The sequence below is a fragment of the Amphiura filiformis genome, chromosome 5 (assembly GCF_039555335.1).
Source record: "Amphiura filiformis chromosome 5, Afil_fr2py, whole genome shotgun sequence".
NCBI classification, from domain to species: Eukaryota; Metazoa; Echinodermata; class Ophiuroidea; order Amphilepidida; family Amphiuridae; genus Amphiura; species Amphiura filiformis.
This window is the reverse complement of record NC_092632.1, coordinates 61,693,006-61,711,654: the sequence shown is the minus strand read 5'-3', so window position 1 is coordinate 61,711,654 and position 18,649 is coordinate 61,693,006. Positions and strand designations below refer to the sequence as shown.

At 38.6% G+C, this 18,649-nt stretch overlaps 1 protein-coding gene across 1 annotated transcript; it reads left to right on the top strand.

Moving 5' to 3' along the window:
• The first annotated feature begins 440 nt into the window (after window positions 1-440).
• LOC140152315 (craniofacial development protein 2-like) lies at window positions 441-1,740 on the top strand. The gene is made up of 2 exons (XM_072174618.1): window positions 441-497; window positions 790-1,740. The coding sequence occupies exons 1-2, from the start codon at window positions 441-443 to the stop codon at window positions 1,738-1,740; spliced, it is 1,008 nt and encodes a 335-aa protein (XP_072030719.1).
• Window positions 1,741-18,649: the final 16,909 nt, after the last annotated feature.

Below are 18,649 nucleotides of genomic sequence, written 5' to 3'. Positions count from 1 at the left end.
TGTCAGTAGATAGTTAAGGTATATGTCCTGGGTATGACTTTAAACTGCATCCGGGTAGAGCGGGGAGGCTGTGCATGGGGGTTAGTAAGTCCCAGCTAACGTCTACAAAAAGTGCACAATAGCTAATAGTACCCACTCTACAACTGGCGGGATGGTCGGCGCCAAAAAACCGAGCAAACCCTTGATATTTAGGGATGGGATAGCGGTCAACGGCGGAAGGCGGATGAACTGCGAAAGCTGGCGCAACCAGTGAAAAGGGCAGTCCACAAAGACGAGGATCCTGGCCAGTTGCTGCGCCTGTGTCCATCCTCTGCACGTTGCGGCAACGCATCTGCAGTAACTGATGTCCACAGGAAGAGAGAGGGGTATCGGACGCGCACAACTCTGTTACTTCTAAGACATGTGCAGGTTTTTCTCTCAAGCCCTACGGCGAGGGACTAATGACGACGGAGGCAGGTGGAGGATACTACTGGGAGCCTCTAGCCATGAATCTCCACGTGAGGCGACTTCGGTGTGATGGTCGCTTTGACGCCGACTTGGAATGACGACTCATCTTGTATCCTGCCCGAGTGACAAAGCAGCCCAGCCCACGGACAGCACTGCTTTCCCGGAAGGGGGGGATGATAAAGGATTCCTAAAAAGCTCATTCCACTTGTAATCTGCTCGTTCACCGTGGCGAGCTGATTATCCAATTTAGCGGTAGAGCAAGAATTAAACGTAATCAAACGTAAACAACGTAAAGGAAAGACAAATATCAATATTGCAGCATGGAATGTCCGGACCCTTCAGGACAACCCAAACAACCTTGAACGCAGAACAGCTGTAGTAGCAAAAGCACTGAAGCGTTATAACATTGATATAGCAGCGCTCTCTGAAACTCGTCTCCCAGACACTTCACAACTTGAAGAACATGGATGTGGCTATACATTCTTTTGGAGTGGCAAGCCAGCCAGTGAAGCCAGACAATCAGGAGTTGGGTTCGCCATACGGAACCAACATCTTAAACTCCTTGACAAGCTCCCACAGGGTATTAGTGACAGACTTGCTATCATGCGGCTGAAAGTGAATAGTGGCTTCGTTATTTTCATCAGCGCTTATGCCCCAACAATGGCATACTCAGACCAGGCCAAGGAAGAATTCTATGAGGAGCTGGACCATATCATTCAATCAGTACCACGTTCTGACAAGTTGTTTCTACTTGGTGACTTCAATGCTCGTGTTGGATCAGATCATGCAGCATGGCAGAAAGTCCTTGGTCATCATGGAGTTGGAAAGGAAAATTCAAATGGCACCCTTTTGCTGACCTTGTGTGCTGAGAAACAGTTGGTCATTACCAACACACTGTACACCCAGAAAGACAGCTTCAAGACAACTTGGCGACATCCACGCTCTGGTCACTGGCACCAAATTGACTTCATCATCATTAGGCAGAGAGACTGGCATGATGTCAAACTTACTCGTGCAGCCAAAGCATCAACGTGTCACTCGGACCATGCCCTCCTGAAAAGCAAAGTGTCCATCCACTTCGAAGCGAGCCGACAGCATCAACGTGTCCAACGAACCAAGAAATTAAATGTTACCAAGCTTGCAACCAGTGAGGCACAAGCCACTCTCAGGGACAACATTGCATCTGCCCTCGTGAGACCTCGTGAGACACCGAGTACAGTGATGCAGCTAGCCACTGGGAAGAGCTCCGCAAGAAAATTTATCAGGCATCAGCTGACTCCCTGGGTTATGTAAAGAAGAAGCATAAAGACTGGTTTGATGAAAATGATGTCTCGGTGAACGCTCTGCTTGATGAACTGCGCTCTCTTCACATCGAGTATGCCAACAACAAAGACTCTCAGGCAAGGAAAGATCGCTACAACCATGTGAAGCAAAAGGCTCAAGCGAAGCTACGTGAGATGAAGGACAACTGGTGGCGTGACAGGACACAGGAATTACAGGAAGCTGCTGACACAAAGAATATCAAGAAATTCTTTAGCGAGCTCAAGGCGGTCTATGGACCTTCTTCCAGAGGAACCAGCCCACTACTTGACCTTGATGGACATACTGTGATCAAGGAACCGTCACTCATCACAGAGAGATGGGCTCAGCACTTCAACCAGCTGCTCAACCGCCAGTCAACAATCTCTGAGGAGGCAATTGCAGAAATACCACAAAGCCCAGTAATTGAAGAGCTCGACCAACCACCTACTGTTGAAGAAACAGTAAAGGCGATCAAACAGCTTTCTAGTGGCAAAGCTCCAGGCGAGGATGGCATTCCCCAGAAGTTTACAAATTTGGTGGAGATAAGCTTGTGTCTGAGCTAACGCGCTCTTCAAAGAACTCTGGGCAGAAGGTGAGGTTCCACAGGATTTCAAGGATGCTCTGATAATACACCTCTACAAGAACAAAGGGGATAGACGCATTTGTGACAACCATCGTGGTATATCGCTGTTAAGCATTGCTGGTAAGATCTTCGCCAGAGTGATCATCAATCGCCTTACTACCCATCTTGATAGCACCTTTCCAGAGAGTCAATGTGGCTTTAGAGCTGGCAGAGGCACAACAGACATGCTATTTGCAGCTAGACAAGTCCAGGAGAAATGCAGGGAACACAATCTAGACCTGTATATGGTGTTTGTTGATCTCACCAAAGCCTTCGACTCTGTCAGTCGTGAAGGCCTGTGGAGGTTACTACTGAAGATAGGATGCCCACCAAGAGTAGTTAAGATAATCTGCTCATTTCATGATGGCATGATGGCCCGCATATCTGACCTAGGGACAACATCGGAAGCATTTCCAGTGTCAAATGGTACCAAGCAGGGATGTGTTATGGCCCCTTTATTGTTTAGCATCATCTTCTCTGCAATGCTTCAAGATGCCTTCAAGGACTGTAACGAAGGAGTCATGATCAGGTTTAGAAGCGATGGTGGAATCTTCAACCTTCAACGCCTGAAAGCCAAGACAAAGGTGTCTCTATCACTTCTGCGTGAGCTACTATTTGCTGATGATTGCGCCTGATTGCCTATACCAAGAGAATCTACAGAGCATTCTCAACGACTTTGCTGGAGCAGCCACACGCTATGGTCTTACCATAAGCATTAAGAAAACAGAAGTCATGTTCCAGCCAAAGCCAGGCAGCCCACCTATAGACCCAGTCATCAAGATCGGCGACGATCAACTGAAGGTTGTGCAGAAGTTCTGCTATCTAGGTGGCTTCCTCTCACACAATGCATGCATTGATGACGAGATCACTTCACGAATTAGCAAAGCAAGTGCCAGTTTCGGACGGTTGCAGCACAGACTCTGGTCTGATCATGGCATCCGACTCAGTACTAAGCTCGGTGTATATAGAACAGTTGTGCTATCCACCCTCCTTTATGGAAGTGTCTCTTGGACCTGGTATCGCGGGCATGTGAGAAAACTTGACCAATTCCATCTAAGGTGCCTTCGTAAAATCTGTGGTATCTCATGGAAGGACAAAGTACCAAACACCTCAGTACTTGAACGCTGTGAATCGGAAGGTATCGAGGCAATCCTCATCAAAGGCCAACTCCAGTGGGCTGGACATCTTGTTCGCATGGATGATAGCAGAATACCAAAGGCCCTGTTTTATGGCGAGCTAGTCAATGGTCAGCGTTCACGAGGAGGTCAACACAAGAGATTCAAGGATGTCCTTAAATCCAGTCTGAAAGCTTGTGACATACCTACTGCATCTTGGGAGAGTCAGGCTCTCACCCGTCCAGAGTGGCGATCCGCTTGTCGTGCTGGTGTTAGCAAATTCGAGCAGCGACGTATCAAGACGCTCCAGGAAGCCCCCGCTCAGCCCGCCATGCTACACAAAGCCAAATTCCACCAAGCAATACTGATTATGTCTGCCCTGACTGTCAACGACACTGCCGTTCCCGCGCAGGATTGGTCAGCCACCGCAGAAAACATCGAACCCTCAACCAGCTTTGAGAGAAAGGAGATCTGTCGGATACGACGGCTCACACCATCATCAAGGTATATGGATTAGCATCAGTAGATGATGAAATAGGGGATTATCATCAGTAGATAGCTGGTAAAGTAGTTGATTATCTTCAGTATATAGCTGATGAAGCAGTGAATTGTCTTCAGTAGATAGCTGATGAAGTAGATTATTGTCAGTATATAGTTAAGGTATATGGATTAGCATCAGTAGATGATGAAATAGGGGATTATCATCAGTAGATAGCTGGTAAAGTAGTTGATTATCTTCAGTATATAGCTTATAGACTGTCTTGAGTTGATAGCTGATGAAGTAGATTGTCAGTAGATAGTTGAGGTATATGGATTATCATCAGTAGAGTAGATGATGAAATAGGTGATTATCATCAGTAGATAGCTGGTAACATAGTTGATTATCTTCAGTAGATAGCTGATGAAGTAATGGACTTTCTTAGATAACTGAATGGACTATCTTAATTAAGTAGATTTCTAATGAAGTAATGGACTATATTCAGTAGATAGCTGATGAAGTAGTGAATTATCTTCTTTAGATAGCTGATGAAGTAGTGGATTATCTTCTGCAGATAGCTGATGAAGTAGATTGTCGTCAGTAGATAGTTGAAGTATATGGATTTTCATCAGTAGATGATGAAATAGTGGATTCTCATAGTAGATAGCTGGTAAAGTTGTTAATTATCTTCAATAGATAGCTGAGGTAGTGTATTATTTTCTGTAGATAGCTGATGAAATAGTGGATTATCTTCTGTAGATAGCTGATGAAGTAGATTATCATCAGTAGATAGCCGAGGTATATGGATTATCATCAGTAGATGATGAAATGCCGGTAATGAATATCTTCAGTAGATAGTGGTTGATGTAGTGGATTATCTTCAGTAGATAGCTGATGATATATGTGACCGTCCACGGCGAATGAGCCGTAAATTTCTCCCCCGGTCAATTTTGTTTTATTTCGTGTTTAAAAAATAAACATCATAAACTTTAAAATGGTATATCATTTGACTTCAAACGATATCCAGAAGCGGAGTTATGGTTAGTTAAACTTTGCGCCTTCAACAAAATTATAGCTTTTTTTTTTTTTTTGTGTGTCTCTTTTTCCACATTGCCGGCAATAAATATCAAACAGTCATAATTGGCGGTCATTTCAAATCATCTCCAAGTCAACGAGGTTTAAGAAGGTTAATTGTTGGTTATGCATACCTATACAAATAACCCACCACTTGAAAAGGATTTAGCAAAAGCAAACAAAGACCAGAGCTATTAAAAGTTCTATAGCCATCTAAGGTAGAAGCTTATTATCTACTTCAATAATAGGATTATTGATTGGTGTTGTGACTATCAAAATAAGACAGATGTCGCGCCAGCTTAAGTGACCGATGAATACGACCTTTGTACACATTTTACACCATAACTCAGAATACAATTTAGGGAATTTACGGCTCGTTTGTGCTGCAGGGTCACATATAGTAGGCCTAGAATTTAGTTTATTCTTTCTTTATTGAGGGTAACAACTTCAGTGACCAGCACTGCTTTCCAAGCAGGTCCTCAGTCAATAAAAAACATAATAATTTTTAGCATAATTAATACAGTATAATATAAGACAGATATACATGATATATACAAAAAAATGCAATGACAACTAGGAATTCATAAACTAGACATTAACATGAGATGAGAAAATTAGTTTTAAATTGTCTCAAAGACATATTTTCCATATCAGTTCGAATCATTGGTGTTAAACTGTTCCAAATATGAACAGCTCTGACATGAAATGATTGTCTTCAGTAGGTAGCTGAATGAATTATCTTCAGCAGATAGCTGAAGTAGTAGTACATTATCTTCTGTAGATTAGCTGAAGTAATGAGTTATTTTCAATAGATAGCTGAAGTAGTAACAAGTACATTATCCTCAGTAGATAACTCAAGTAGTGGTACATTAAAGCCATATTATAACATTTGCTGAGGAAGAAGCCCTCACTGAATTTTTAAAATTCCTTTTTTACACGATTAAATTGTACTTTATTAAACCAATATACCCTGCAAAAATCAAGACTCTAGGTGCTGTAGTTTTGTCAAAATCTGTGATTTTGAATAAAACGCCGAATCGCCCTTTATTATTACGATGGAATAAATACTAGTCGAACGCATACACGATGTTCATAATCCGTGATTTTGAATAAAACGCCGGAATCGGCGCTTTATTATTACGATGGAATAAATGCTAGTCGAACGCATACACGATGTTCATAACACACAGTACGTACACAGCGTGCGGGACGGTGATATACACAACAAAGGAACGTACCACAACATGACCGAAGGAGTGGTACGATTGGCATATATGTGCGCTGGTAGTAAATTCCAATTTTCTTTGCTTTGCCGTATTTGTTCGGCTCAAAAATAAAAGGGGATATATCTGACAGTAAAAGCTAACATTTTATGGCAAAGAAATGCTAATCTATTTTGTTTGAAAATGTTAAAATATGGCTTTAACTTCAGTAGATAACTGAAGTAAAAAATTATCTTGGATGATCTTCAGTAGATAACTGATGAAGCAATAAATTCAGTCTTAATTCTGACCCTCCTGTCTCCTGTAATTTGACCCCCATTAGGTCCCGGCTGCAGAGTCAACAATGTCTGCCCCCTCAATTGCAAAAGTAGACCATTTCAGTTGATCCTTCATGTAATCAATTTCCTCAAACCAAATTTGTTAGGCCCCCTTTCATCAACCCCCACCAAAGTATTTCCCTGATTTAAAACAAAATGGGACACATTTTATCTGCCTTTTGGCCACAATTGTCTCTAGTTTGGTCCATTTTAGCATTTAATTTTGGTAACAGTATACAATTATTTTGATAAACTCTCCTAGTGGTGTAAATTTCTTTTTGACATTGGGGAATGGGGTTGGACAAAATTTCTTTAAATATAATGAATGCAGCACCTTTTGATGACAGAGTTAGTGTATGGTACAAATGCACACAAAACATTTTGCCATATTATGGTGCAAAAGTGGAACAAAATAATTTTGTGTGAATTTTGTGGCATTATTCCTGGGAGGGGGGATGATTGCAGTTTAGTTTAGTTTATTACCTTCATTGCACATAAAAATATTAAAATGCGGTGTGTGGTGCAAAAGGGCAACCCCGAACAGGCACGCAGGCCCACTAGATGGGGTCCCTTATACACACACCAAAATAAAAGAACTTAAATTACACAGTACATAATTATATAAAACACATTTAAAAAACACCAATTCAATATAATACTAAAATTGTATGGACCATCTCCCTGAAAATATGTAGTTGGTATTCAGTCATTTATTTTATTTCTTGGGTTCTAAATATATTTCGGGAATTATGGTACTTACTTGGCGTTGGGTTTGACTGTCTTCTATGTCTGGTTAACAACTGTGAGATGTCAGCAGCATCCTACAACATAATAATAATGACAATAGAATTTTGTTACCTTGGCTGGCTCGAGTTATTTTTGTATAAAAACACTTTAAAAACAGAAGTTTTAACAATGTCCAATCCTTCATTCACAAAAATAAAATGTCTTTTGTCTTTTTTACACTTACAGGTCCTTGACCATCGGCAGCTTCAAGTTCCCCCCCCCCCCGACTTACCTAATCGTTGATGAAATTTGGTACGGTATATCATGGGATTTTTTTTCCAAAATGCTGAATTTACAATTGATGGTACCTCATTATTTTGCAGGGTTGTTGATTTTTTTAAATTTCTTTTTTAAATAATTTTTTTTTTTTTTATATTTAAATCGGATTTTTTAAAATTTAAATTGATTTTTTTTTATTCCAAGAACTGCTATAATACCCCATGATAAAGTCAAAAGAGACCAGTGGAATGCTAGTCATATGCACAATCCTACCAGGTATATACAAAAAATCACAACATGTTTTTACATGTGAAAATTTCAAAGAAAAAATTTGGTAAAATCATGGGGAAAAAACCTATTGAATTCTGCACCTTGAAAATGAATTTTTAGCAATAGATAAAATGACATCATAGAGGTATTTTAATTGTATCCAAAAGTTGTAGAAACATTTGGAATGAAGTAAAGCACTCATTTTAAGGGGGTACTACACCCCTGACCAATGTTGTGCCTATTTTTGCATTTTTCTCAAAAATTACAGCACATTGGTGACAAGTAAGATATGTATATTATAGGGGCAAGGACTACAACTACTGCACTGAAAATTCAGCAACTCAAGGCAAGTAGTTATTGACTTATTGATCAAATATTGGTTTTCCCTTATTTTTGGCTGTAACTCCACAACTGTTGTCTGTGCTGAAATTAAATTTCCAGTGCAGTAGTTGTAGTCCTTGCCCCTATAATATACATATCTTACTTGTCACCAATGTGCTTTAATTTTTGAGAAAAATGCAAAAATAGGCCCAAAATTGGGCAGGGGTGTAGTACCCCCTTAAGAAAGAAATTAACTTATATAAATTTACCAAAAATGGTAAAAAATGAAAAAAGTTGATTTAAATCAGGGATTAAAAAAAAATCAAGTCATTTAAATCAAACAACCCTGTTATTTTGGCTCAAAAGGCAAACAGAATCTTCTAAACAGTGAAAACAAATGTGATGCATCAAACTAAATGAGTCATTTGTCCGTAATTTTGATTTTGATAATAACACTTTTTTTTATAACAGTGCTCAACTTCTTTTGTATTTTATTGTACCAGTAACACTAAAATAATCATATCTCTGGAACCACAAATCCATTAGTAATGGATTTTTCATCAAAATAAATGGCAAATATAATGAACTTGAAAACTTATATTTTGTGAATAAAATTTAAAAATCTAAATTGTTTTCAGAGGTCTTCCATTAATTTGTTTCTCCTCCCCATCCCCCTTTTTCAATCTTGGGACAGTGCATCCCTGGCAAAAAAATATGTGGGGTGAGGTAATCAAAAATCTGATTTTATCCTGCTGACCAAATGACAAAAGTAGGATTGCTGTAACTATAGTGGCGTCAATAGGCCTACATCTTGAAAAAGAGGGGGCATTTTGGCCTAAACTGTCAAGGAGTAGTCCCATGGGGAAGAGGTGGAGGTTTTCCCCTACACCACTTCCAGCCAGTGGCATAGCCAGGGGCAGCTGTCCCATGTGAGAAGTCTTGCCACCCCCTCTATGAGAGGCCTTTTTGTAATTTTTAGCCCATTTTTAGCCCCCCCTCTGAAAAGTCCTGACTACGCCACCGATGCCAGCACCCCAGGGCCTGCACGACCTGTAATTGAGAATTATGGTTTAAAACTATCCTGATTTGGTCTGAAAAGACTGGAAGAAATCCGGAAAAGAACTGGATTGAAATGCTAAGTGAATGGAGGAGTAAGAAACGGGTAAGAAAGCTTTAGGCCTATTGTTTGGCAATCAACTTACCTGCATATGACGACCAGTCTCGCGACTGCAAATTTCCTGAATATAACCAACGAAGATCAGGGTTATAATCCTAAATAACATGTTCACTTCCATGTTTAAAGATGAATAAAATCTGACATTAAAGACTCAAAATACACAAGACAATGATGTATATATATCTATACAGTCATTACGACGTGTTCATCTTCATCGTTCAGAAAATGGCGCAAGAGAACCCGGTTCCAAGTGTGTAAATTGCCTCTTTAAACGCAAACAGAAATATTGTATTTAATCAATCAAATACAAACGGCAATCAGCCAAACTACACAATTATTCCATGACGATGACCTATGTCAAGGATCATTTAAATGTTTTATGTTTGTTCTTGACCCTTTGTAGATCGATGAAGCATGAACCATGCTAAGAGGAGTGGATTTTCAAAAGAAAGAAAAAAAAACATCTTAGAAGAATCAATCAAAAGTTTTGGTGTTACTTTATATTTTGGCCTACAGCCAAAGTTAGACTGAAAAATGTTTTTGTCGGGGGAGGCAAAGTGAGGGAGATTGATAGGTCGGGTGGGGACGGGGGTTTAAAGCTCTTCATGACCCTCGCGCAACTCACAAAACCTGACAAACTACTAAACTAAGGCGAAAAGGGCATGCCTGGAGGGAGAGGCACCCATTCTCGAAAAGGGTTACAGCTGAGTCGACCTGCTCCTATAAAGCCGCCTCCTGAACAAAGTGACAAAAAGACTAGGGGGCACTGTCAAAATATGTATTGTCTATCCCAAACGGCTCTTTTCATTGCCACTGTTATAATGTGAAGCAACATTTGTTTGTTGTGGATGTAGCAAATTACTCTTTTTTCATATTCAACATTAGAAGGATTTGAAGAGCTTAGGTGACACTGTCAAAATGTCTTGTCTATCCCAAACGGCTCTTTTCAGAGCCACTGTCTATAGATTTTGAAGTAACAAAGTAACTTATCATGTACAGTATATAAGATCAGTTTTTGCTCAGTATACCCACTAGCCACTGGACTTTTAAAGGTTTAACGCATACATAACAACAACATGCACTTCAGTTTCTGTTTTTCTTATGTTACTTCCGATGTTTGGATGACAAGCTGAAGACAATGTGAACCCCGCTTTTGTGACAGCAAGAAAATGGTCACTCTCTTAAAACCAAGATTGTGTTGAGGGAAAAGTCTAAAATTGGATTGAAAATGCAATGGAAATTAGTTTGAATTTTCAATCTTTAAGACTGATTTCATGTTGTAAGGACCAGCAAACACAAAAACGTTTTAAAAACGTTTTAAATAAGTTATATTTTGGCTTTTGGTTTAGGTAAAAACGTTTTAATAACATTAAAATGTCGGGTTATATAAAGGTCATGATAACGTTTTAAAACGTTTTGTATGAAAACACACTACAACAATATTTTGAAATGCTTTCAAAAAATGTTATTGTAAACTATTTTTGCAAACATTTTTGCCAAATATTGTGTCAATACTTAAATAACATTATGTTGAAATATTTGAACCCACCAAACACAGAAATGTTCTTAAAATGTTTTTTTCAAAACCTTTTAATAACATTTAAATGTCGGGTTATATAAAGGTCATGAAAACGTTTTTAAAACGTTATTGAAAATATTTTTGGCAAACATTTTTCGCAAAATATTTTTTCAACCCCAAAATAACATTCTGTTTAGAAAGTTTTGTATCAAGTTTTCAAGAATGTTTTTGGAATGTTATTACAACGTTTTTATACCATTTATATAATCCGACATTTAAACGTTTTCTGTAAAACATTTTTGTTTGCTGAGCAGTAAATTAAAAAAAATGTTTTTTAAGGTTATGAAAACGTTTTATACTCTTAATATACCCTTTATATAACCCGACATTTAAACGTTTTCTGACAACCTTTTATAACCTTTTGCGAATGATGTCGAAAACGTTTTGTGTTTGCTGGGGAAGACGGCATTCAATTAATGGTTAAATGCTGTCTACAGAAGATAGCATTCAATTAACGATTAAATGCTGTCTACAGAAGATAGCATTCAATTAATGATTAAATGCTGTCTACAGAAGATAGCATTCAATGATTAAATGTTGTGCTGAAGACAGCATTCAATTAATGATTAAATGCTGTCTACAGAAGATAGCATTCAACGATTAAATGTTGTGCTGAAGACAGCATTCAATTAATGATTAAATGCTGTCTACAGAAGATAGCATTCAACGATTAAATGTGCTGAAGACAGCATTCAATTAATGATTAAATGCTGTCTACATAAGATAGCATTCAACGATTAAATGTGCTGAAGACAGCATTCAATTAATGATTACATGCCGTCTACAGAAGATAATATTCAACGATTAAATGTTGTGCTGAAGACAGCATTCAATTAATGATTACATGCTGTCTACAGAAGATAGCATTCAACGATTAAATGTTGTGCTGAAGACAGCATTCAATTAATGATTAAATGCTGTCTACAGAAGATAGCATTCAACGATTAAATGTTGTGCTGAAGACAGCATTCAATTAATGATTAAATGCTGTCTACAGAAGATAGCATTCAACGATTAAATGTTGTGCTGAAGACAGCATTCAATTAATGATTAAATGCCGTCTACAGAAGATAGCATTCAACGATTAAATGTGCTGAAGACAGCATTCAATTAATGATTACATGCCGTCTACAGAAGATAGTATTCAACGATTAAATGTTGTGCTGAAGACAGCATTTAATTAATGATTACATGCTGTCTACAGAAGATAGCATTCAACGATTAAATGTTGTGCTGAAGACAGCATTCAATTAATGATTAAATGCTGTCTACAGAAGATAGCATTCAACGATTAAATGTTGTGCTGAAGACAGCATTCAATTAATGATTAGGCCTAAATGCTGTCTACAGAAGATAGCATTCAACGATTAAATGTGCTGAAGACAGCATTCAATTAATGATTAAATGCTGTCTACAGAAGATAGCATTCAACGATTAAATGTGCTGAAGACAGCATTCAATTAATGATTACATGCTGTCTTCAGAAGATTAAATGTTGTGCTGAAGACAGCATTCAATTAATGATTACATGCCGTCTACGTCTACAGAAGATAGTATTCAACGATTAAATGTTGTGCTGAAGACAGCATTCAATTAATGATTAAATGCTGTCTACAGAAGAATGATAGCATTCAACGATTAAATGTTGTGCTGAAGACAGCATTCAATTAATGATTAAATGCTATCTACAGAAGATAGCATTCAATGATTAAATGTGCTGAAGACATCATTCAATTAATGATTAAATGCTGTCTACAGATTGATAGCATTCAATGATTAAATGTTGTGCTGAAGACAGCATTCAATTAATGATTACATGCTGTCTACAGAAGATAGCATTCAACGATTAAATGCTGTGCTGAAGACAGCATTCAATTAATGATTAAATGCTGTCTACAGAAGATTGTATTCAACGATTAATGTTGTGCTGAAGACAGCATTCAATTAATGATTACATGCTGTCTACAGAAGATAGCATTCAATGATTAAATGTTGTAAGGAAGACAGTATTCAATTAATGATCAAATATTGTCTACAGAAGATAGTATTCAACGATTAAATGTTGTGCTGAAGACAGCATTCAATTAATGATTAAATGCTGTCTACAGATTGATAGCATTCAACGATTAAATGTTGTGCTGAAGACAGCATTCAATTAATGATTAAATGCTGTCTACAGAAGATTGTATTCAACGATTAATGTTGTGCTGAAGACAGCATTCAATTAATGATTACATGCTGTCTACAGAAGATAGCATTCAATGATTAAATGTTGTAAGGAAGACAGCATTCAATTAATGATCAAATATTGTCTACAGAAGATAGTATTCAACGATTAAATGTTGTGCTGAAGACAGCATTCAATTAATGATTAAATGCTGTCTACAGAAGATAGCATTCAATGATTATATGGTTTACAGAATAGCAGTCAATGATTTTAATCATGTTAAAACAGCTCTTTTCAGGGCTACCACTTATTCTAAAAAATGATTTGTGTTGTGCAGTGGAGGATCCATGTGGTGAGGCAGCCCCCCAAAAAAAAACATAGAGAAAGAGAGGGGGAGAGGGGAGGTTAGAACTAGACAAATAATTTACACTCTTAGAAAAAAAAAAGATTCCAAGAAGGGCCTAAAATGGTTCTTGAGCTGTCCTGTATGTGGAACCTTAAATAGGACAGAAAAGGGTTCTGGAAAGGTTAGAAAGAACCATTTTGGGGTTCTTTCAATTTTCAAGAACATTTTCTTTTGAGGGTTCTACATACAGGACAGCCAAGAACCCTTTTTATCTAAGAGTGTAAATTTATGATTTTGGATTAGGGTTCATTTATTGGGTTAGGATTCCAAATCCGCTTGGGACACTCAACTTCCATTGTGGTATAGCAGTGTGTGGCACTGGTTTTTGAAAACCATAGAACTGGTTCAAATCAAAATGTATTTTCAAGAACTGCTTTTTGGCAAAATGTCTTGATTTACAACAAAAACTTCAGGAACAAGATACTTGGAGGACTGATTTCTGAACAAAATAAATGTGTTTTGGTGTAACACATCTTACAAATGAAAATGTATGCAAAACGATGCAAAACTAAGTTAGCCCTACCCTACTAGGCTAGATAGGTCCCTGCCCATACCCTCCTTAAAAAAACCCCAAACAAACAAACAAAAAAAACAATATCACATTGGCTTTTGGAAGCCATTGCAAAAGGGACCTATTAGGATAAACCTTCCTAGAATTTTCTGCACTGAATGTGAGATTCTCTTTTTTTTTAAATTGTCCTGTTTCACAAATAGCCCCCATTATGTATTCATCAGCACTCAAAAACTGCTATTTTCAAGCATATTTTGGGCACCTAAAATCCAGGGGGGCACTCACATGTAAAGGTAGGGTTCCTTTTTCAGGCTCTCCAGCAGTTCCTCAAGCAGGGCTGGATTTACCATTGGGCCAGATGGGCCCAGGCTCAGGGCCCCCAAATTGCCCTGTACATCTCCATATCTAGTCCTAGAAACACCATGTTTTGGGCTAAAATAGGGTGAAATTGCAACATTTTGCGTGCGAATTAGTCCAAAATTTGAATTTTTTCCGCACTTTGTTTTAGTAACATCAGATTAAAATATACTCATCCCCCTCTAAATTTTAAAGCATACGACGTTTATATCGATCTTACACATAAACCAAATATTGAGCATGCCTCAAGTTCCTCACAGTGAGTTTGGGGCCTCCAAATTTTGGCCTGGCCCAGGGCCCCCAAAAGGTAAATTTGGCCCTGTCCTCAAGACTCACATTTGGATATCATGCTCCAGTTCTTTAGTCTCAAATGCTGACAATTGTAGCTCTATAGCTCAAATTTGGAAAAAATTGAAATCTTTTAGCTCCACACCCTATAATTTCATATGGGGTATAATCTTCTTCCACGGTAAACCAAACAGCTTCCGTGGTAAACCTTATAGCGCCATCACTTGATGAAAGTACGTTATTAGTAGGCGTGAGTTAAAAGCTATCTGGGCTAGAACTATTGCGACTGTAGGGGTGAGCTTGCCTAGCTACAGGTAAAAAAAAATACTCGTGGCGGTTACATTATAGAAAACACGTCTAGTTTAGGGCAAGGGGGTGGAAAGGTAGGCCTACTACGGGGATGTGCGACAGATTCGGGGTGCATTTTGGTTTACTGATGGCCCACAATTTCATGAAAAATTGGTTTAAGAAAGATTGTTTTTATTATTATTATTTTAATTAATTTGTTTCCCAAATTTTTATCGGAAAGTGTGTCATTTTTGTTTCCATGGCGTGCGATAGAGAAACTGACATGTACATTTCTTAACAGAAATTAACATAATATATTACCGACATTATACGTTTCACTGCAGGAAATTGACATAGGCCTGTTTATTTTTTAAAAGGCTGTGTCAAATTTATGAATTTTCATTTGTGGCTGAATATTAATCTTAGTGATTGATTGGTTCGAATACCCTTTAATTCATATGAAATCAACTAATATGTCATGTTAAAACTGTTAAAGCCTATATACCCGCCTATATAGGTCTATATTGACATAATCTTTATGCTAAAACGCACCATATAGGCCTATGCCTATAAAATCTTCTTCCAATATTAAAAACTATTGTTAAATAATCCCTAACATCTCAGACAACACGCCCCCCCCCCCCAACACACACACCCACCTGTCACCTACACCAACAACCACATGTCAAGTCTTGGCGAAAGTCTACCTTGTACATCGTGTACCCGCGGGTGCACCATCCAGCATTGCCCCGCTAAAATACACTATCCTATTACGAGCAATGGAATAGCCCGTCAATCATGCACAGTGGTTGCTCCTGGAAGGAAGATTATACCCGATATGACGCGGTTGCTCATGGAAGGCAAGAAGGATTATACCCCTTTTCTATAATTTGGCCAATTTTAGTTCACTAGACCCCCCAAAAAATGTTGAAATTTCAGTTCAGCAAGCCCCTATTTTGCCCGAAAATCAGTTGTCAGTTCCCAAAGTTCGGTGCCTATCTGGCACACCCAGTAGTGTAGCAAACTCTCTTGGTCGGAGGGGGGGGGGGCAAAATGGTAATTTCGGAAAAAAAAACAAAAAACATAAAGTCTTCGAGCTTCCAAAAAGGGTTTTCATGTAGCACACAAAAATTTGCTATTTTATCCTATTTTGGTCCATGATCTGGGTAAATTTTGGTGGGAAACAGGTTCTTTGCCCCTTTTCTTTTCCTTCACCTTCCCGGGCGGATTTTCTCTTTTATTTTTTCTCGGGGAGGCACTCTATCCCCTGCTGGCTACGCTACTGGGCACACCTACCAAAATTTAAGTAGAGTGCCTCCCAGGCCTAAAGTACACTTCCCGATTTTCTCTTTCATTTTTTCTCCGGGGGCACTCTATCCCCTGCTGGCTCTACGCTACTGGGCACACCTACCAAAATTTAAGTAGAGTGCCTCCCAGGCCTAAAGTACACTTTTTGGTATACGTGCCCCATTGATGTGATCCATATTTTGAACAGTAGGCACACACATGCAAGGTTACTTGAAAGGAGACAAAATCAAACATTAAGTCTTGTAAAAATATAAGCATTCTGTAAAATATACAATTTTATTTCATATCAAACAAACTTATATCTGTCAATTACAAGGTATTCTTGCTCTGGTGTATTTGTTTAAAACATCTTGGCAATTTTCAGCCAATTTCTTTTGAATTTTAATAAAGCGTGCTGCAATTTGATCATGGTCCGACCAACTCTTCAAAACATCCAAAATGTCTCCACTGTGACCTGAAAGAGAGAAAAAAAAAGTTTTCTTTAGATATTTTGTTCAAATTATTTTTTATAATATTCACATAAAATACATGAATATAACTTTGGAATATTTGCAATTAGGTCTAACACAGAAAACTTTATTTACAAAAGTTCAGGGGCATAGCCAGCTTTCTTGGTTGGGGACGGGCAAAATAACAAAATTTTGGGCAAAGATAAATAAGTTCTGCTTGCACTGTGATCATTTTAACCCAGTATTATTGGCAGAATTATACATTATTATACTGGTTCTTTTCAGTGGCATAGCCAGAGGGCAAGGAGGGGGCAGCTGACCCCAGTGTGAGAAGTCTTGCCCCCCCCCTGTGGGATGCTGGTCACTCTATTTTTAGCCCATTTTTGTCAAAGTTTGCCCTCCCCTCTGGAAATTTGCCTTGCCCCCCCCCCCCTCTGAAAAGTCCTGGCTACTCCACCGGTTCTTTTAGAGAGACTGTATATGAAGTGTTTGTACTTCCAAGAAGGGCTTTATTTGGACACACACAAAAAAATGGGATTGTACACTATTTTGGCCCATGATTGGGATAAATTTTGGTGGGAATCAGGCAGCACAGAAGATAACCGTGGCCATTTTATTTTAAGGGCGCTTCTTTCATTTTTTCTTCCCCTTTCCTTCCCCTTCTTTTCTTTTTTCTTCTCTTCTTTTCCATTTTCTCTGTTCCACTTTTCTTTTCCTTTCCAATTTTCTTTCATTTTTTTTTTTTTTTTTATACTTCTCTCTTTCATTTCTCGGGGGCACACTGCTTGAGAAGCTAATAAGGGTAAGAGCACTGGTATCATGGTAGGCCTAGTTTTGGCTGTAGATTATAAATACATACCAGGTCTGTCAGTTGGTAATGTCAGTTGAACTACAGCATCTTTGGTGCCGCTATTCTTCAGATCATTATATTTGAAGTATCCTTCTCCTATTGTCTCTTCTGATGACAGTGGCCATGGTCTATGTTTATTCAACACAATGAAATGAAGGTACACTGAGCTGCTCATACGGCAAAATTTCTCTGGTATCGGTCTATTGGAAGAAATGAAAGTCAATATACAATTAATTTTATTTAACCCTTTCACCAAATTAAGGCTTTTGGGAGCAACATTTTAAAATGAAATTCAAATTTGGGCTAAAAAACTGCTGCTATTTTCTGCATAATAAATTAGGGGCTAAGCATACTACAATGATGGCATTGGGCCATTCCAGTTGAAATCTAAACACCCCCTTTGCAGGCCCGTACACAGGGGATGGGGGCACTGCACCCCCACCCCCACACCAATTTGCAAAGAAATCAGGTTTTAAGGCTTTTTGATCAAAAAAGGTCAACATTTTGGGATTTTTTCAAAATCCGCACCCCAACAAAATCCTGCGTACAGGTCTGCCTCTATGGTAGACATGACCTTAATCTCTCACACAGGGGATGTAAATTTCAAATGTGAATTCCATTTGAAATTCACACTCCCTGTGTGGAAAATTAAGGTCATATCTTCCATAGGGGGTGTATGGATTTCAAATGGAATAGACCATTTCACACCAATGATGAAATTTTATGAAAGATTAATTTGTTGTTTCTGTCAATGGCTTGCTTCTTTGCCTTTGAATATCTATACTTTGGTTGTGTAAATTCCACAAAATTACAGACAGAGAACCCAGACTCAACCGCCATCTTGATACAGGTATGGAGCAAAAATTGGGGTATTCGGTTTCCCTCGGAAATGCGCTCAAGGCAATGCAAGCAAGACATGGATGATAGGCGCATTTGAGAGATGCACAGAGATGCGACCTGCACGCGATACCAAGACGCTAATGATGAGACGCAGACATTGTTTTCGTTCGTCTCCGCGCACCGTTGGCAAGGACCCGAATAGCCCCAATTTTCTCCCCATGGCTGATGGCATGATTGTACGTGGTGGTATAGTGA

What these genes read in the sequence shown, in the direction of transcription:
- LOC140152315 (XM_072174618.1), top strand. Translation starts at nt 441, where the DNA reads ATGACGACGGAGGCAGGTGGAGGATACTACTGGGAGCCTCTAGCCATG. An exon ending in CTCTAGCCATGAATCTCCAC is followed by an intron (nt 498 to 789) that starts GTGAGGCGACTT and finishes CGGACCCTTCAG; the next exon opens with GACAACCCAAACAACCTTGA.